Below are 18466 nucleotides of genomic sequence, written 5' to 3' on the forward strand. Positions count from 1 at the left end.
CACTTGCTAGTAACATGAGAGAGAGGCATGTTCAGTACTCATTTCTGTAAATGTCATCTACTGTAAGTGTTTATTCATTGCAAGTAACATATGCCCTCTGGCACAAGCTGAAGGGCTCAGTCAGGGTTCAACCATCAGCCAAACAATTCTTGTTGGCCCGAAACTGTGACAAGTTCCCGTTCCGGATAGGTGCTACTGCTTTAGTATACCTGATGTAAACCACCCTACACCTGTACCACAAACCTGAACTGAATTGGACTCCATTGGCTGCTTTTGGTTAAAAAATATGTGGGAGTCTTAAGCATGGGATTCAAAGACACCTTTAACATCTAATTTGACCCCAAATGGATGGTTTCAAATTTCATGGCACAATTAGGAAAATCCTACTGCTTAACTTGAACATTGATTTATATGACATTTTGCTATTTCTGGATGCAGAATGCTTATTTACATTTATTTGTTGTTAAGGTACATATTTAGGGCTTACTTAAATATATTATGGGGTAAAAACTCTGGTTCACAGTTTAACTATTAATCTAGCCTTATCAATGCAGATCACAATGACCTTAGATTGCTGCACCTTGTGACTATGTTGGCAAGCCAAAGTCTCCTTGCAGTGGGCTAATGAGATCAAGGCAATGAAAAAATAGCCTAGAGTCTGGACTTTTGAGGACCTTAATGAGTGATGGGGGGTGAAGACCAGTTAATGTAGGATGCTTTGCCTCTCAGAGGTGAAAGTCTTGAGACAGACAGTAGTTGCACCTTTGTCTGCAAGAGAACAAGAACTGATTCACGTAGCCCTCTGCATATGATCAGATGTGAGTGTTGACTGAATCCTGATTCAACTTGGGTTGTGTCCCCAAATGGTCATGCAGTGACTCCATCCACTGGTGCCCTTTGGGACTGCTGGAGTGCAAGGCAGGGAGGCCAACAGGAAGTGGAGCCACAGCCAACGACAAACAGAGCCAACTAAATTCGTTTGGACTCCATCCATGTCCTGCTGAGTTTTACAATGGGAAGAGAGAAACTGGGGAGGAGGAGGGAAGCGATAGGCAATGCTACCCCTTGCGCTATAGTTGTAAGCAAGCAGCCAGCCAGGTTTGGGTTTGGTGGGGCAGTGAGCCACTTTCCCTAAGGGACGAACCTGTATAGTCTCCATTACTCACTGGGCTTGCCCTGAAGTCTTTGCAAATCTGCTTGCGTTAGATGTGCAAGCCAAAGGCCAGAGCCATTGAGCAACAGTTTTTGACACAAGGATTACTCAACTCCATGTTATATATGTCAGGAGTAGGGAAGCTTTTTCAGAGGACCACATTCCTTTCCAGGCAGCCTTCTGGGGGCCACATGCCAATGATGGGGAGGGCCAGAGGTAAGGAAGATGCATTGCCAGAGTTCAAGGACTCACTTGAGCTCCAGGAGGGTGCAAAAGAGGGCTAGTGAGAGGCATGGCGTGGGGAGAGGCTGTGTGGCTGAGGAGGAGGAGGAGGTGCAAACTGGAGACAGCCTATCTGGAGGGATGGATGTGGCCCCCAGGAATGAGATTACCCATCTCCAATAAATTTTGTAGGAATAACTTGAACTGATGAATTGGATTGCAGACACTCTGTACCTTTGAAGCACATTCTTTCTCTCCATGAATTCTGGACCCTGTCGTTTGTTTATGAGGTGCTGGGAATTATAGCTCCGTGAGGGGTAAACTACAGCAACCAGAATCCTTCGAGGGAAAGAATGTGCTTCAAGTGGGGTTTAAAGGTATATAGTGCCTACACAGCCTTAGAGTGCAAGCTTTGCACCTGCTGCTTTGGGGAGAGGTTAAAAGGTAAAGGTAAAGGGACCCCTGACCATTAGGTCCAGTCATGACCAACTCTGGGGTCGCGGTGCTCATCTCGCTTTATTGGCTGAGGGAGCCGGCGTACAGCTTCCGGGTCATGTGGCCAACATGACTAAGCCGCTTCTGGTAAACCAGAGCAGCGCACGGAAACACTGTTTACCTTCCTGCCAGAGCGGTACCTATTTATCTACTTGCACTTTCTGCTTTCAAACTGCTAGGTTGGCAGGAGCAGGGACCGAGCAACAGGAGCTCACCCCGTCGCGGGGATTCGAACCACCGACCGTCTGATTGGCAAGTCCTAGGCTCTGTGGTTTAACCCACAGCGCCACCCGAGTCCCTGGGGAGAGGTTAAATGAAACTAATTCAGTAACAGCTAATGAGAAAAATCAGGTGACATAAGGAAAGGTCAAATTGCTTGTTGTGGTGCTGAATCTTTCAGATGAGCCCATTTACCATTTTTCTATAGTGCTTTGAATTGCATAGGTTCACCTATGAAGACCTGGGTCATGGTAAGACCTGGCTTATAATTACTTAGTCCACACTGAAAAAGACTCATTATTCTTAAGGCATGTGTGGTGAGACACAGCCAACCTCCTTACAACGGAGTCTACTAGAGGCAGATCTTCAAATTTCAATGGCGCCCTGCGCAACACAACAAAATTTAGCACCTCCATCCACATCTCTCGACTTTCATTATAAGTCATGGTTTCAGCCCCCCTGCAGCACCCTCTCACTAGTGTGGGTGAACTAGTCGCGCTTCCCTAAATCCACCTCTGTCACTGCTCCTTATTTGGAGAGCACTGGGGCAGGGCAATAGTGGCAAGGTTAGGGTAGGTTGGTTGCACCAGTGGGAGCATCCCAGCACTCCTGTCAGTGCAACTGCACAGTCTCGCCCTTATTGGCACCTCAGCCCCATTCAGGTAAGCAACCACACCAGCGTCAAGCTCTACCACATGCTCTGCTACTACCTGCCTCCATCACTCCCTTGTTTGAGTGTTCTAATGCAGGGGTGGGGAACGCATGGTCCCCTAGATGTCCCTGAACTCCAACTCCCAGCATCCCTGGCTATTGGCAATGCTGGCTGGGGTTGATGGGAGTTGGAGTCCAACAGCATCCTGAGGGCCACCAGTTCCCCATCCATGTTGTAACAGTATTGCAGTATTTACACAAATTGGTGGGTCCTTGTCCAGCGCATTACAAATGTTCTGCCAAGCAACTGACCTGCAGTCGTTGACTGACCCCGCAAACAGCTGGTTGTGATCCAGCAAAGTATATAAAAGAGATAGAGAGAAGAAAAGCCAGCTTTATTTCCACTTCCAGCTGAAGCCATGAGGGTTCTCTTAGCAGCTCTGGTTTATATTCCGTGCATCACAGCTGTAGTAAGGTAAGGAAGTATTTCATATATTTTCAGTGTGTTCTTAGCAGTGGGCCCCTGTTTCTGTAAAAAGGAGTCTTGTTAATTACTTTAGAAGCTTTTTTTATATATAAAAAAGAAACTTTTGGTGTTGGCATGTTATAGAAAGGTATTTGCTACAAGATGGCACTAGACTCAAACCCTGGGCAAAATTCATGGAAACATTTCCCCTGCAGCAAGTCCCAATGATAGGAAGGCATAATACCACATTCACAATTTATGTTAATTTCAGTTCTTGGGAAGATGCTTTATACTAATTCAGGCTATTTATCTAGTCCAGTACTACACAGACTAGCAGTGGCTCATGTATCTCAAATAGGAATGGTGGAGAAACTTGATTCCATTGGCACTTAAAAGTGAGCTAACTAACTTTGTGTTTTCTGAAACAAGATGCGAACCGAAGAACAGCTATCCTCCAATATTCTCAGCCAGCTTTTTCAGTGCAGTTCTCCAGTCAAGTAATGTACATAAAAGTGCCTATACAATGGTAAAGGGTGCACATATTAGTGAAAATAACATATAAACATGTGTATATTGGTATGTGCATATAAAAATGTACACAGGAGAGATTTTTGCTAAAATGTTGGCAGATTTTCATGAGGATTTTTTTTAAAACCGCAAACTGTTGCAGAAATGTGGAATTTAAAACTGAGAGAAACCCAAAATGGACATGTTCACCCATTCCAGGCCTCAACATCTACCAAGTAATTTTATAACACTCTAAGGGCTGGATTCAACTCAACTGGTGCACTAGCAGAAGCCAGTGCAAGGACTTGCGATAGCTCAGAAGAGCTTTCCCTCCTCTTCTCCCCCTGCACTTCCTCAATTCATTTTGGAGGGTCGGGGAAACCCCAGAACAACACATGTGGGGAGGAGAAGGATGGTTGTTCCATCTGGCGGGCAGAAATGCTTGAAGAATTATCTTATTAGCACTATGTTGATTTCTATCCTAAGCTAGGCAAAGTTAACATGGTACGTACCAGAGCAAAAATATTGGTGAAACCACCCTAGAAAAAACATACTAGTCCTAGTCCTAGTCCTAGTCCTAGTTTTGGTTTTTCTGGGATTTCATTGTCCATTGCATGCCACACCAAATATGCATTCATGTCATCCGCCCAGGATCCCTCTAACGCGATTTGAATCTATCAGAGGAAAACTCCGTAAAAGAGGAGAGCTGCATAAGCTTCTTGAAGACCGCCAACCTGACATTTTTGTTCAGAGGTACCCGCACTGTCTCCCTTCAGATATTAATTTGTCACAGGGACTTGCAACAGAAAGGCTCTATGATTACATGAATGTGAGTATGTCACCGCATAATAATGGGATGAAAGCTCATAGGACAGATGTTGCTCATTGATTGATTTATTTGAAGACTGATAACCTGCTCTTTCATGAAATAACAAGGCTCTTTCATAAAATAACAAGGCAGATTGCAACATATAAAATAGTCTGTAAATGTCTATAAAAGAAGTAACTAAAAAATGTCAGCAAACATCCATTGCTCAAAGTATATGTCCATCTGTCTCTTAGTAAAATTGCTGCACTTGGAACCTATTAAGCCAATATTTATAGAGCTGTTAGTAGCACAGACCATACCAGAAACATTATTGTTGTATTGTAAAGTAAACCTAAATCAGATTCCAAATTTAAACCACCTGTTCACTCCCAGGACAATTAGGAATTAAAGCACATGCCTCAAATAAGCAACAATTGACTCTTTATGTTTTCTTAAAATATAATAGAGGCTCCATATGTAAATTCCTAATTCTAGGAAACATTTATTCCTCATAAACTGCAAAGAGAAGAAAGGTTGGTTTTATCATTTAACGTACCATTGGCAATGTGGTGTCATCCAGATGTTGCTAGACTACTACTTCCATCATCCCTGACTGTTGACCACACTGCCTGGGGCTGGTGGGAGCTGTATTCTTCCAAAATCTGGGGGGGGGGGCACCATGTTGACTCCCTCTGTGCTAACCATTTGAGCAGAATAGCTATCAGGCTTCTTGTCTAAGGATTTATGAGTGGTTCTTGTTTTAATTCTGATCCTGTTTACTTGAGGAGGTGGCTGAACTTAGAGCAGGTCCTTCAAAAGGGACTGTGCAAGAAAATGAGGAGAAAGGGATCGTGAGGTAAATCCACTGGATGAGAGGTGTGGTAAAAGCAACTCTTTCCTCAAACTGCTGTAGAAAAGGAACACGACGAGATGGAAAACAGTTTCCTTTAACAGTTTCCTTGTGAGGCCACAAATGTTTTCATTTTGTTTTAACTATGTTTTGAGGTATCTGTCAACAAAGGCACAGCCTTGAGCCAAAGATTGGGGGGCCAGCAGTGCTGCGATGCGGTCCATGTGTGACATGCCAGTGAATTTTGCAACGCGTGTTGTGTCATGTGTTGTGTGTGCATCGTCGGGAGGAGGCCTTGCCCAACACCACAGCTGCTCCTCTCTCACACTCCGGAGGAGGCTGCCTTTGATGCTGTGCCACACTCGGCTTGGCGGTTTGGCCTCCTCCACCCCCTCAATATTGGGGGTGCTGAGGCCCCTGCTAATAAATACTGAGGGTGCTGATGACACCTCCACCCCTTAGAGTTGGCACACCTGGCCATGAAGGTCTGTTAAAGCAAAAACAACCAGGAGTCTCGTGGCCCCACTATTATATATACAGGCATATGTGTGTGTATGTACAGTGGTACCTCGGGTTAAGAACTTAATTCGTTCTGGAGGTCCGTTCTTAACCTGAAACTGTTCTTAACCTGAAGCACCACTTTAGCTAATGGGGCCTCCAACTGCTGCTGCGCCACTGCTGCACAATTTCTGTTCTCATCCTGAAGGAAAGTTCTTAACCCAAGGTACTATTTCTGGGTTAGCAGAGTCTGTAACCTGAAGCGTCTGTAACCTGAGGTACCACTGTATATGCATATAAAATTGTTAATTGTCAATAGCAATAGAGGGACTTGCTCCCTTGCAGTTGCTGACCCATGTTGCTTCAAATGTGTCAACGAGGGCTGGGGAACCTGTGGCCCTTCAAACATTCCAGAAATAAAAAGGTAAAGGTAAAGGACCCCTGGACAGTTAAGTCCAGTCAAAGGCGACTATGGGGTTGCAGCGCTCATCTCACTTTCAGGCCAAGGGAGCCGGCGTTTGTCCACAGACACCTTTCTGGGTCATGCAGCCAGCATGACTAAACAGCTTCTGGTGCAATGGAAACCAGAGTGCATGGAAACACCGTTTACCTTCCCACCACACATGTACTTATTTATCTACTTGCACTGGTATGCTTTCGAACTTCTAGTTTGGCAGAAGCTGGGACAGAGCAATGGGAGCTCACCCCGTTACAGGGATTCGAACCGCCGACCTTCTGATTGGCAAGTCCAAGAGGCTCAGTGGTTTAGACCACAGCACCACCTGCTTCAGACATTCCTGGACTATAGCTCCCATCATCCCTGCCCATTGGCTGTGCTGGCTGAGGCTGATGGAAATTGGAACCCAACCATGTCTAGGGTATCACAGGTTCCCCAGCCCTGCTGTAAACAAGGCTCTTGGTTTGCTCAGGAAAGAGTGAAATTGCTCCAGGAACAGCACCATGGTAGCTTCTCCTATTTCGTTCTTTAAAATTTGCCAGGTCAAACAAATATGCAAAATATGCATTTCCAACTAAGCAATGAAAATATAAATTAACAGTTAAAGCCTGTTCTGGGAATACAAGATCACTTCACCTTCTGCAGCAGATGCCAGGAATGGGTTGTTTTTTTAAACTACTAAAAATAGAACGTGAGACGAGGCTGTGCTGCTGCCAGGGAATGATATGGAAGTGGAAGACTGATAAGCTTGTGGAGTTCATCGGTGGGCTGATCCTGTCTTGGCATCCAGGATTCTTTGCCTGATTTCTAAATTCACTTGGATGTTTAAGAAAGCAAACTTAATCGGGCTTGTTAAGAATTTCTGAATAAACCATTCCCTCCCCCAATTTGAACAACATCCTATGCAAGGTATGGCTCAGAGTTCTGTGCAGTAAGTCATTTAGAAATATAGCTGTGCCTTTAAGTGCAGGGTTTTGTTTTTAAAAGCAAAATTGCCATGGTGGGTTCCCTAATACAAACGGGAATCCTAGCATTTCTCCAATTTGTATAGAGAGAGAAAAAGCTCCTATTGTTGGTGTGGGGATTGGGACCATGGCAGGAAAACAAGATTAAAGCCCTCTGGCACCACACTAAAATCCCAGTTCCGATTGTGACCCAATGCTGGCAATTCCTTTAAAAGACAAACACCAAATTGGCAGGTTTGTGACTAACGTAACATGTGTAATCCCTCTCAAAAGAGCTGTGCCTGGCACCTTGATTAGATAGCTTCTGGTGAATGCTGAAGACATACCTCTTTACCTTGGCTTTTGGGGTGTATACTTTTCAGACCCACCTCTATTTTCAGTGTTTAGGCTTGGAGGGTTGTTACCTCTGCTTCTAAAATGGAACCAGCTACCCAACGTTGTGTTCACCTGATGGGCACCATCATCCACCTGAAGCTCCCCTAACCTTGTCTGTCAGGTGACTGAATATTGGACTGATGGGTTGTTTTCCCCCTAGGCCCAGTACTATGGAGAGGTGAGTGTTGGCACTCCACCTCAGCGATTCACCGTGGTGTTTGACACCGGCTCCAGCGATTTTTGGGTCCCATCCGCTCGTTGCTACAGTAAAGCTTGCAGTAAGAAATATTTTGACATTTAGCGGGTTTAAAGCAGCAGCAATCTCAAACATATTCAACCTTGTGTACCACAGAATTCTCCAGACCCGAACGAAAATAATTTAAGGTTTGTTTCGGCCCCACACCCCCCAAAAGATGGGCAGGGTACAAATAATAGGGAGAAATAATGGATTGGAGACAGGGAAAGGGAGATTTTAGATGGCTGATTGGGATGGAAGCAGCTCAGAATTTTAGTCAGGGAGGGCCATAAAAAGGTATGCAGGGCACTGATGTAATCCATTTCCATCTTTTCTACCCCCTGTGAGTTCCTGAGCTTTCACCAGACATTGCCCACTGTTAAGGAAAATTCCGGGTTGAGAGCCTACTCAACAGCCCAGCTCATTGGGGTATAAGTCCCCCGCGGGTCCATGCAGTCAGTAAAAGAAGTAAATTCCAGCTAAGCAATTTGGAGCAAATGAGCAGTCAATAGACTTAGATCCTTTATTGTTGCGCAACAGGTTCAACAGCAGCAAGTGAACCCAGAGCAGGGGGCGGCATTGGCTTTCCCACCTGTCAGGGGCTGCCTCAGGTCTCAGCTCACAAAAGACCAACGCCAAGCTCTTCTTATATACAAGGACGTTTATTGCAGTTCATTATTGGTTCCACAACCGAGGCGCGCAGCCCCGCGTCTCTTAGCCTAGACGTTTGAAGTCCCCTCTGAATCGGTCCCGCCTCTACACCAGTTTAAGAGGCTTGTGCTAGACCACCTCTTCCTGTCCTTTCTTTTCCGCAGGGTCTTCCTGCCCCCCTGGGTTCCTTCCCTCCTGCTTTCCCCTGACACGGATCCCTCAGATGCCTGCTCCCCCCTCCTTCGTGCTTTGGGGCCAGGCTCCTCCTCCGGGCTCTCTGCATTTCCGCGCGCCTCCACATTTGAACTTGGCGCGCGTTCGCTACCCCTGACCTTCCTTTTGACAGTTACACTACTCCCTGTACTACTCTCCGCCCCTTCCGGCCAGACGTCCTGCCCCAATCTCCTTCCCCTGTCTCCTTCCTGCTCTGCTCTGTGTGTCACACTGGGAACTCCACCCTTCTCACTCCGTTCCTCCTGGGAAGCCGACCCCGATCTCCCACTCCCACTCGGGGTTTCCCTGCTGCTTCCCTGCTCCTGGCAAGTCCCCCCTGTGACCCCCCTTCGCTTGACCAGGGGCGCCCCCTTCTGGGAATCCTCCAATTCACTTGAGAGACTCATGGAAGACCTCAAGTCATTGTCATCCTCTTCCTCACTGTCCTGGGTTTCTTCCCCATCGCTCTCCGTCTCCCCCCTCACCTGTGCCTCTGTCCCTGAACCCCTGACACCACCATATCCCAGAACACAGTTCGCACAGCATCATCAATACATCTTGCTACATCACTAACATGTCACAAAAGGGGAGGGTTACACAAGATTAGCATAGACAGATATATCAGGGCAACACCCAAGTATAAGATTAGCATAGGCAAACATATCTTAGGTACCCACCACCCAAAAGTACTATACAACTTCCTTTGCACGTCTGGAGCCTGAAGCAAGTCTAGTGATGAGATTTGGCTTCCCTTGGAGAACAATGAGTCCAGCAATTGTCACCTCTGGGAATTTCCCTGGGGTAGGAGGTGTGTAAACATGTCTTCAAGCTTGGGGAGGTGGCAGGGGAAGGAGTCCTTTTTCCATGGGCAAAATGGCGTTGGAATGGAGAAAACTTGGCAAAGGGGTTGATTTTATATGATTCATAAAGCTAGGTATCTTCCTTGAGCTGTCAAGTCGAAAGGATACATTCAGGCATAATATTTGTAACATTTAACAACTTCAAATATATGCCCCCCCCCGTAATTTCCGTAACACCACACAATGCCAGTAGAAGGAACAGCCAAATTCGGTATCTGAGTGATCTCTTGCAGGCATGGAGGTTCCAATGCATGCAAAGAGCTTCTTCTGTGTTGGCTTCCCCATTTGCTTTAGTCACAATGGAAAGGATGCCTGCCTGCATCTTCCCCACTTATCAGAGTGAAAGCGAAGCCTCCAGGTGTATTCACCTATTGCAACTCAAAGGACTCCGGCCCCAGGATGCACGTTTCACATTTCCATGACATAGAAGATCCATACAGAAAAGTGCTTTGCTTTTAATTAATGCAATGCTTTGCTTTCATTATTTAATCAAAATTAGGCCTAAACCTGGGGGGAAATCATGTTTATTGCTGAGGTTACTAATGGCCCTTGTTTTTACAGGCATGCATAAGAGATTTGAGTCATTTATGTCATACTCTTATGCGCAAGTAGGGGAGCCGTTTTATTTACAATATGGGACTGGGAGTTTGATCGGCGTCACTGCCAAAGACACCGTACAGGTGAGAGAAGCTCTTACTAGGATTGCCTTTGAGCGTTCTGTATTTCGTTGGGTTCTTGGCAGTACACATGAGGGCATGGATAATTTGGGACATGTCTTTTATAATAATTCAGTTCAAAATGCATTGTTAAGGAAATCCAGTCCGTGTTTTATGTGTTCCAGTTCACCAAAGTCTCTTTGAAGATAAGGGAACACAAACCACACAACTATCTTATAAAGTAACTTATATGCAGATGATATAGCATTAATACTATCATTCTTTCTCATCTTTGCTGGAACTGGAAAAAGTTACTGGCATATATGGTTCAATATCAGGTTGTGTGATAAGCTTTTTCCATCAGAAGTAGGGAAACTTAGGCCCAAACTATAGAATTTTGTGACGTAAACCAAACCTGAAAAGGTTCAAGAAGGAAATTGCTTTGAACTGAATAACCTGAACTATAATGTGGTTACATGTTTTTCATATTGTTTCTCTTTGGCAAATCAATGAACCAGTTCAGCAACCTTTCCATTGAGGCTCAAGACTTTGGAGAGTCCGTCTATGAGCCTGACCTGACCTTTACCTTTGCACACTTCGATGGGGTGCTGGGCTTGGGATATCCATCGTTGTCAGTGCTGCATGGACTTCCAGTATTCGACAATATGCTGAGGCAACAATTGATAGAGGAACCTGTATTTTCCTTCATCTTGAACAGGTCAGTGTTTGAGAGTGAAAAGATAGGATGGCACAAACCAGCCTTTCCACAAAATGGTTTCTGGTGAAATATTCATGTTGTTGTTGTTGTTGTCATCCATCTGTCTCGAGAGACAATAGAGTGTGCCTTCTGGGGTAAATCAAACCACTGTGATAGCAACACCAAAGTAACTTCCCTGGGGCATAAGCCTGGGCTTTGTGTATGAGAGTCCTGGGCTGCCTAGACAAGACCACCATCGCTGGCCTCGCTGATGTGATCCAAAGGAAAGCAGAGCAACACACTTGGCACCAGCTTGGTTGCAGGAATTTCCAGAAAGAGGAGCACAAGGTGCCATCCAATCATTTTAGGGACTTCAGATTTGTGGAGGGTTTACTTGGTGCTCCCCCCCCCCTAAAATACATGTTGAGGTATTCTTATTTTGACTCAAGAAAACCACCATTTTATAGTTCAAATTGGGGAAAATAAATACAGTAAATGGACAAAAGTACAAAGATTCACAAAATGTTTAGGGGTATGTGTACCCTTGCATACCCCCAGAAAAAAGCTCTGAGTATATATATTTATTTTTGCAGTTATTGTGAGATTTCTGGTACAATGGTACCTTGGGTTAAGAACTTAATTTGTTCTGGAGGTCTGTTGCTGCGCGATTTCTGTTCTCATCCTGAGGTAAAGTTCTTAACCTGAGGTACTATTTCTGGGTGAGCAGAGTCTGTAACCTGAAGCGTCTGTAACCCGAGGTACCACTGTACTACATGTTTTCCACACAATTCATCAGGAGTGGAATCTGGTTCACAAATTTTATCTACTTGCTGCTTGATTTCAGTGAGCTGAGAAAGGCAGGGACAGCCACAAGTTTTAGGGGGCCCTCAGACAAGGTGCCAATTATCCAGTAAGGAGACCTACTTATAGTATAATCATAATCATCAAAATTGTGAACGTTAATTTATAAATCACCTTCTACACCATCGTCTCAAGTAAATGGAAATTTTAAAAAACCCAAAAGCAGTTAAAAACACAAAGAACAGCTGATACATTTAAAACAAAACGGAAACAATACAAAATAGACACTCATGACAAAGGTCTATTTATCCAGCTGGGAAAGCCCGTTGGAACAAAAATGTCTCCAATTGTTTCTAGAAAGTGCAGATAGTGGGCACTTATCATATCTCAGCAGGAATGCTATTCTGCAGAACCAGGGAAACCACACTGAAATTCCTGCTGGGAGTTGTTGCAGAGCTGGCTTCTGAGATCTTTGGAACTTGCATGAGAAACTTTCCTGCAGACCACACAAATCTTCTGGATATGTAATGGATAAGGCTATCCCTCAAGTAACCTGGTTCTGTATATGTTAGTACTGAAACCTTGAACCTGGCCTAGTAGCAGATTTCTGTTTCATCTTTTTGTTAGAAAATGAGCTTTTAAAGGACTCCAATCAGGGCTGTAATTTCTAATGAACTTCTATTATTATTATTTAATCAATTTATACACTGCCCTATACCCGGAGGTCTCAGGGCAGTTCACAAACAAAACCACAACATATAAAATCAAACCAAACACAATACCCCCCCAAAAAAAACACACACCACCAAGCCACATTCTAAAAGGGTGTTGGATGTCAATAAGATCAACCAAAGCCAATCTTTAAAAAAAATATTATCATATATGAAGCTGCTCATTGTTTCTGTTGATGTCATTTAACTCCATTTGAGTTGCTTTTCAGATTTGGACTTGATGGTTCTGAAGTATTAAATACTGTTTTTGTATTCTGGCTATTCTCTCGTCATGGTTTGACTATGGCTGCACACATACCATACATTTAAACCATGGCTTTCCCCAGAGAATTATGGGAATGGCAGGTTACCCCTCACAGAGCTACAATCTTCACCACCCTTATCTAATTCCTGTTCCCAGGCTTATTTGAGGAAAGTCATGTGCTTTAAATATGCTTTGAATGTATGGTATGTTAGTAGCCTAGGACACTTGCAGCTTTCAAGACAAACACAAATATCTGAGAAGGCTGAACTGGTTTACACCCTCATTCAACTTCATGTCAAACCACAACTGTGTTTATGCTTGCCTATCCAATAATAGTTTTTTCTTTTTTCTTTTAGAGAAGGCAACACTGAGAATGGGGGTGAGTTGATATTTGGAGGCATTGACCATTCTCTCTACAAAGGGTCCATTCACTGGGTTCCAGTCACTGAACAAAAGTATTGGAAAATTCATATGGACAAGTAAGTTTGAAAAATAAATTAGCCAGAAACCTTTGGACTGGGAATGTAGAAAGGAAAGCATCTCTGGATCAAATAACACAAAAGAGTGAGGTACGGTGTGTGTGTGTGTGTGTTTTGTTGTATTTGGACCAAAGCCCTTGTAGAATTTGATTTATGGAGCAAAAAATGTGCAGACTCCATTTTAAGCAACTGTTTTGGGAGAAAAGCGCTTGCTCTCACCTTTCAGTGTTTTTAACCAATGAGCCAACTCACAGCTTTGATTGTTGGGTACTATAGAGAAATAGTAGAATCATGCATGTCCTAGAGAGGACCTTTAAAACGAACCAGGAAGTTCCTTCTCCAGACAATGGCTGGCAGCTGTTCAGCAGATTAAGCCTTGGCTATTATGGAAATACAGTTATGATGGAAAGTTCACCTGAGGACATTTTGCCTGTCGGGCAAACTTATTACTTGTGTGTGGCTCCTGATTATTTTTGTGAGGGTTTCCTCCACCCCCTTGCAAAACAGCCTGAATACAAATATATTTTACTGCTAATTTTATGCAAATATTGTGCCAGTCTTTGCAGGGTGTGGGGATGACCCAACCCACATGCCATATACCAGGCCCAGAAAATCTCTTTGGAGCTCCTGATATTAGGAGCCCAGCAAAATCTAGACGCCGCAGTTCCCCCAGCACTGTTTTAAGATATTCAAAATTAGAACTAGTTGAATAATATAGAGGCAAATTTTAATATCTTTCAGAAGATAATTTTGCTGAAATGATTCTAAAAGGTTATGTTTTAACTGATTGCCGACCTTTGCTTGCTTTCCTCATCTCTGTGCCCCTGCATGCTTGCAACCTGATTCAATCAAGAATATTCATCTTTGTTCTTTTCTCCCCATAAAAATACAGCGTGAAAATCCAGGGACAGATAGCAGCATGCAAAGATGGCTGTGCAGCCATTGTAGACTCGGGTACTTCTCTCATTACTGGCCCACCCTCACAAATAATACGACTGCAACAAAAAATCGGAGCCCACCCAGCACCGCATGGCGAGGTAAACAGAATGTTTGGGGCAGCAGAGCCTCAAAGAAAATCCAGAGCTGTTGATATGATGGTGGTCCAGGACATATTGTTTTGAGTTGTGGGGGGAAAAGAATCAAAGGTCAAAATAAGGGGGAAGTTTTGGGCAAGGCTAGCAATATGCTTCGCTGAAATTTGAGAGAAATAGGAAGTTACGTTTGTCTACTCTCATGTTATGGGCAAGGGCAACAAAGATTCTGGTGTTACCTTGTCTCATCCACACCATACATTTAAAGCAGTCTTCTACCACTTTAAGAGTTGTGGCTTCCCCCAAAGAATTCTGAGAACTGTAGTTTGTCAAAAGTCTCCTAGCTGCCAGCTCTCCCCACCAACATACCAACACCAATAGGTCACTTTCGCTGTTTATGTGAATGACAATAAGAACCCCAGTTCAAGTGGAGGAATTCATTTCTGTTACAGTTTATTGTAGACTGCAGAAGACTCTCCAGCCTGCCTCCGATAACCTTTACCATTGGGCAGAGAGAATACACAATAACTTCAAAGCAGTATATAATCAAGGTATGTATCTGAATTCTCACGGTTGCTGTCTTCTGATGCAAGAGCTGTGTTGAGTGTTTGTGGGCTGAGTGTTGATATGGAATGTGGGTTTCTAGCTGATGGGCGTAAGAAGTCTCTCAAGAGCCTCCCTAGCAGCTGGTATCCAAAGGAGCACTGCCTTTAACAGTGGGTGCCCACTGCCTTCTCGCCACTTTCCCCTGTACAAACATCCCTGTACCCTTTGGCCAAGAGGGAGGGCATGTGTTTTGAAGAGGCCAAAAGGCTCATGAAACGAAAGCATGTCAGTTTTGGTTCAATCCAGGGACGGCATGGCTCATTTCACTGGGAAATACCAGCTTTACCCTGCTGATGCTCCCACCGCCACATGTCGTGCTGTATCTGCAGCTGGTGGAGAAGTGGCGCCCCCACCAGCATTGATTTGGGGCAAGATTGCACTGGTTTTGGGTGACATATCGCCCAAAATCATGTGAGATCTTGCGCTCTCTGCGTGGGTGGCTTCTGCAGCAGCCTCACCCTGCCTAATAGCTCTGGTTCAAACAGCTCTGGTTCAAACGCGAGTGGAAAAGCATCACCCAAACAGAGTGTTTGTTTTTCTGTGACAGCAAACCAGTGGAGGAGAAGCTTTTTGCCTCAGTGGCTTTCAGGCTCTGGATCTCGGCCCCCGCAACAAACCGATGTGGATTCTGGGAGACGTATTTATGTCAGCTTTCTATTGCGTCTTTGATCGCGGGAATAACAGAGTTGGATTTGCACACAAAGCAAAATAGCACAAGTAATGGGAAATGCTTTGGCAGCGGTTTGCATCCCGCCAGTAAACCTGCCCTAGGTGCAATGAGTCCAACTGATTTGGACAAGGAGGGGAGGGGGGAAGAGGCAGTGTTAAAGAAGACTTGGAAATTCTTTGATCAACTTGGAAGTGAACCAGTGTTTATCTCTATGTGGGCATAGGAAAGCAGTCGTAGGTTGCAACCCTGTAGCCACTTACAGTGGCACCTTGGTTCCCAAATGGCTTAGTTGTCAAACAAATCGGCAAATGTTTTTCAAATGCTGAACGTCTGACGCGGCTTCTGCTTGAGTGCAGGAAGCTCCTGCAGCCAATTGGAAGGCGTGCCTTGGTTTTTGAACTGTTTCAGGAGTCGAATGGACTTCCGGAACGGATTAAGTTTGAGAACCAAGGTACCACTGTACTTGCAAATAAACCCCATTAAACTCGGGGCTAAAAATGCATGGAATTGTATTTTAAATCTATGGAGTAGAATTTTTCACAAGGAGCTGAAGGTGAAGCAGGAGGTGAAGCTGTCTCAGGGATAGTGGCCCTCCCAGAGCAGCCCCCCTTTTCTAAGAATGGTATGTGCATCATTGTTCTCACCTACCGTGCTCTTCCAATGGCACATTTCTTAGTGGAGGGAATAGGATAGCAGACGAATACGAAAGGGAAGAACCCAAATTATTCACTGCAAACTGGATTTCCCCTTCTTCTGAGCAGTAGTTATGGAAAGAGGAGTCTTGGTTTCTCAGAGTTTGTGTTGCGTTATAGGTAGGCAGTGATAATAATAAAAAATTCCTTTGACTGTGCAATCCTATGCCTGGTTTACTCAGAAGTAAGGATGGAAGGATCTGTCCTTTTCAGTTCTCCCAGTTTCTCAGTTTTCCAACCTTAAATTAAGTTCTTCCCATTTCTGCTGCGATTTGTGAATCTTTTCTAAAAAATCCAATGAAAATTCACCAGCATTTTTAGTACAGGTTGCTCCAAATAAACATATTTTTGTATGTTCCAACTAATGTACACATTTTTGCAAGCATTCCCCCTAAATATAGGTGTTTTCATACGTTATTTTCACTATTGTATCCACACTTTTCCATAACACGTTCATTATTGTGTAAACATTATTTGGTTGGAGAACTGCACTGCAAAGTTTGGCCAAGTCTGAATTTTGTAGGATATTTGTGTTTTGGTTCTCTTATTGCTTTGGCAACGGCAAATTTAGTAGATAAGGCTTTAAATGTGTACTGAATCAAAGTTCTCCTCCGTCCCTAATCAGAAGTCAACAAATTCCAGTGGGGCTTATTGCCATGTAAGTGTGCATGGTCCAATGAATGGGATTTACAGGTTAAACTTATGCAGAGCTGTGCTGTAAGTCTGGAATTTGTCACTTGCACAGTGGAAAGGAGAGAACTCCAGGCAATTTGGTTTTTAAATCTCAACTACAGATGCTGAAATCGCTTAAAGCAATTTAAACTTTACTTCTGGCAACTGTGTCAACATGTCACATTTTAGATCTTGCTTTGGCCATCTCTCCTACACAAAAATATTTTACAAAGGCTGAATACTAATCAAATGGTGTTTAAACAGATACTTTAAAAGGCTGCATTTTTCACTGATGCCCACAGGGCTAGATTTGTTAAATCTGGTTTTAGAATCAGATGTATGGATGAATTAAAGTTGATCAAGAAAATGCCCTTTGGGGTTGTCCTGTTTTCACTTTATTTGACCATTTTGTTTTCATTTGCAAATGAATTCACTCTGTTTGTGTCCTCTTGCGGATTTATGCTGTGGGAAAAGGGAATGGAGGACATTAACTCTGTCATACAAAGAAATGTCTCTATTGTTGTGAGGCATAAAAGGGGGAAAATCCAAATGTAATGGAGTGGAAATCACTAAAGTGTTTGCTGCCAACTTTGATTTACACCTCTTCCTTTCATTGCATTCTCCTAATTTGACTGGAGATATTTGGTGGAGACAAACAGCATATTTAAATTTGAAGGAATCCTGTTATTACAAACAGGACAGTTCTTACTTCAGCCAGAAGGATAACCACCCTAAATGTAGCTTCATGGATCATGTGAGAACTCCTCTTTTAGTTGATATTCCCGTGCGCAGATTCAAACATCATTGTTTCGTCTGCCCCACTACCCCCACATGCCATTTGCATTCAGATACAGATGCAGGTGGCACTGTGGTTTAAACCAATGAGCCTCTTGGGCTTGCTGATCGGAAGGTCGGTGGTTTGAATCCCCGCGACAGGGTGAGCTTCTGTTGCTCTGCCCAGCTCCTGCCAACCTAGCAGTTCGAAAGCACGCCAGTGGAAGTAGATAAATAGGTCCCGCTGCAGCGGGAAGGTAGATGGCGTTTCTGCGCGCTCTGGTTTCCATCACGATGTCCCGTGGCTCCAGAAGTGGTTTAGTCATGCTGGCCACATGACCCGGAAAGCTAACTGTGGACAAACGCTAGCTCCCTCGGCCTGAAAGTGAGATGAGCGCCACAATCCCATAGTTGCTTTTGACTGGACTTAACTGTCCAGAAGTCCTTTACCTTTACTTATATTACAGACAGTGGGAGAAGGACCAAGGAGATTTTAACGGCCCAACTCTCTTTGGGACTGTCTCTTCCACCTCTGTGCCTCCCTGCAACTTTTTCTCCTGTCTCTGACTGCCCAGCCTCTTCCTCTTCCCCCTGCCTCATGGATGGCACAGAACCCCACAAATCAACGGTCCTTTCTTCTGGATCATCTTCCTCTCTCCTTTGCCCGCACTTTGGACTCTCTAACCTGTTCATGACACCAGGCCTTTGCCAATGTTTCATTCCTGTCAGTTTGTTAATTTGTACCCTGTTGGTTTATCATCTACACTGGTTATTTTTCACTTTTGTTT

The 18466-nt window shown here is 44.3% G+C and overlaps 1 protein-coding gene across 2 annotated transcripts; it reads left to right on the forward strand.

Annotated features, from left to right (window-relative positions):
• Window positions 1-4521: 4521 nt before the first annotated feature.
• Window positions 4522-15724, forward strand: LOC309542370 (cathepsin E-B-like). Of its 2 annotated transcripts, XM_082241139.1 has the most exons (8): window positions 4522-4542; window positions 7827-7944; window positions 10187-10305; window positions 10800-10999; window positions 13111-13233; window positions 14126-14270; window positions 14717-14815; window positions 15418-15724. In XM_082241139.1, exons 1-8 carry the CDS (start codon window positions 4537-4539, stop codon window positions 15580-15582), a joined length of 975 nt encoding a protein of 324 aa, XP_082097265.1. In that variant the 5' UTR covers window positions 4522-4536; the 3' UTR covers window positions 15583-15724. The 2 variants fall into 2 exon arrangements, with proteins under 2 accessions (XP_082097265.1, XP_082097266.1); XM_082241140.1 differs by lacking the exons at window positions 4522-4542; window positions 7827-7944 and adding an exon at window positions 9671-9699.
• Window positions 15725-18466: the final 2742 nt, after the last annotated feature.

This window comes from Podarcis vaucheri (assembly GCF_965113315.1).
Source record: "Podarcis vaucheri genome assembly, chromosome: 10".
In the NCBI taxonomy this organism is placed as follows: domain Eukaryota; kingdom Metazoa; phylum Chordata; class Lepidosauria; order Squamata; family Lacertidae; genus Podarcis; species Podarcis vaucheri.

Excerpts from the sequence above, each read along its gene's own strand:
- LOC309542370 (XM_082241139.1), top strand. Across the intron at positions 10,306-10,799 it reads CTGCCAAAGACACCGTACAG|TTCAGCAACCTTTCCATTGA; the intron begins GTGAGAGAAGCT and ends TCAATGAACCAG. Across the intron at positions 11,000-13,110 it reads TTTTCCTTCATCTTGAACAG|AGAAGGCAACACTGAGAATG; the intron begins GTCAGTGTTTGA and ends TTTTTCTTTTAG.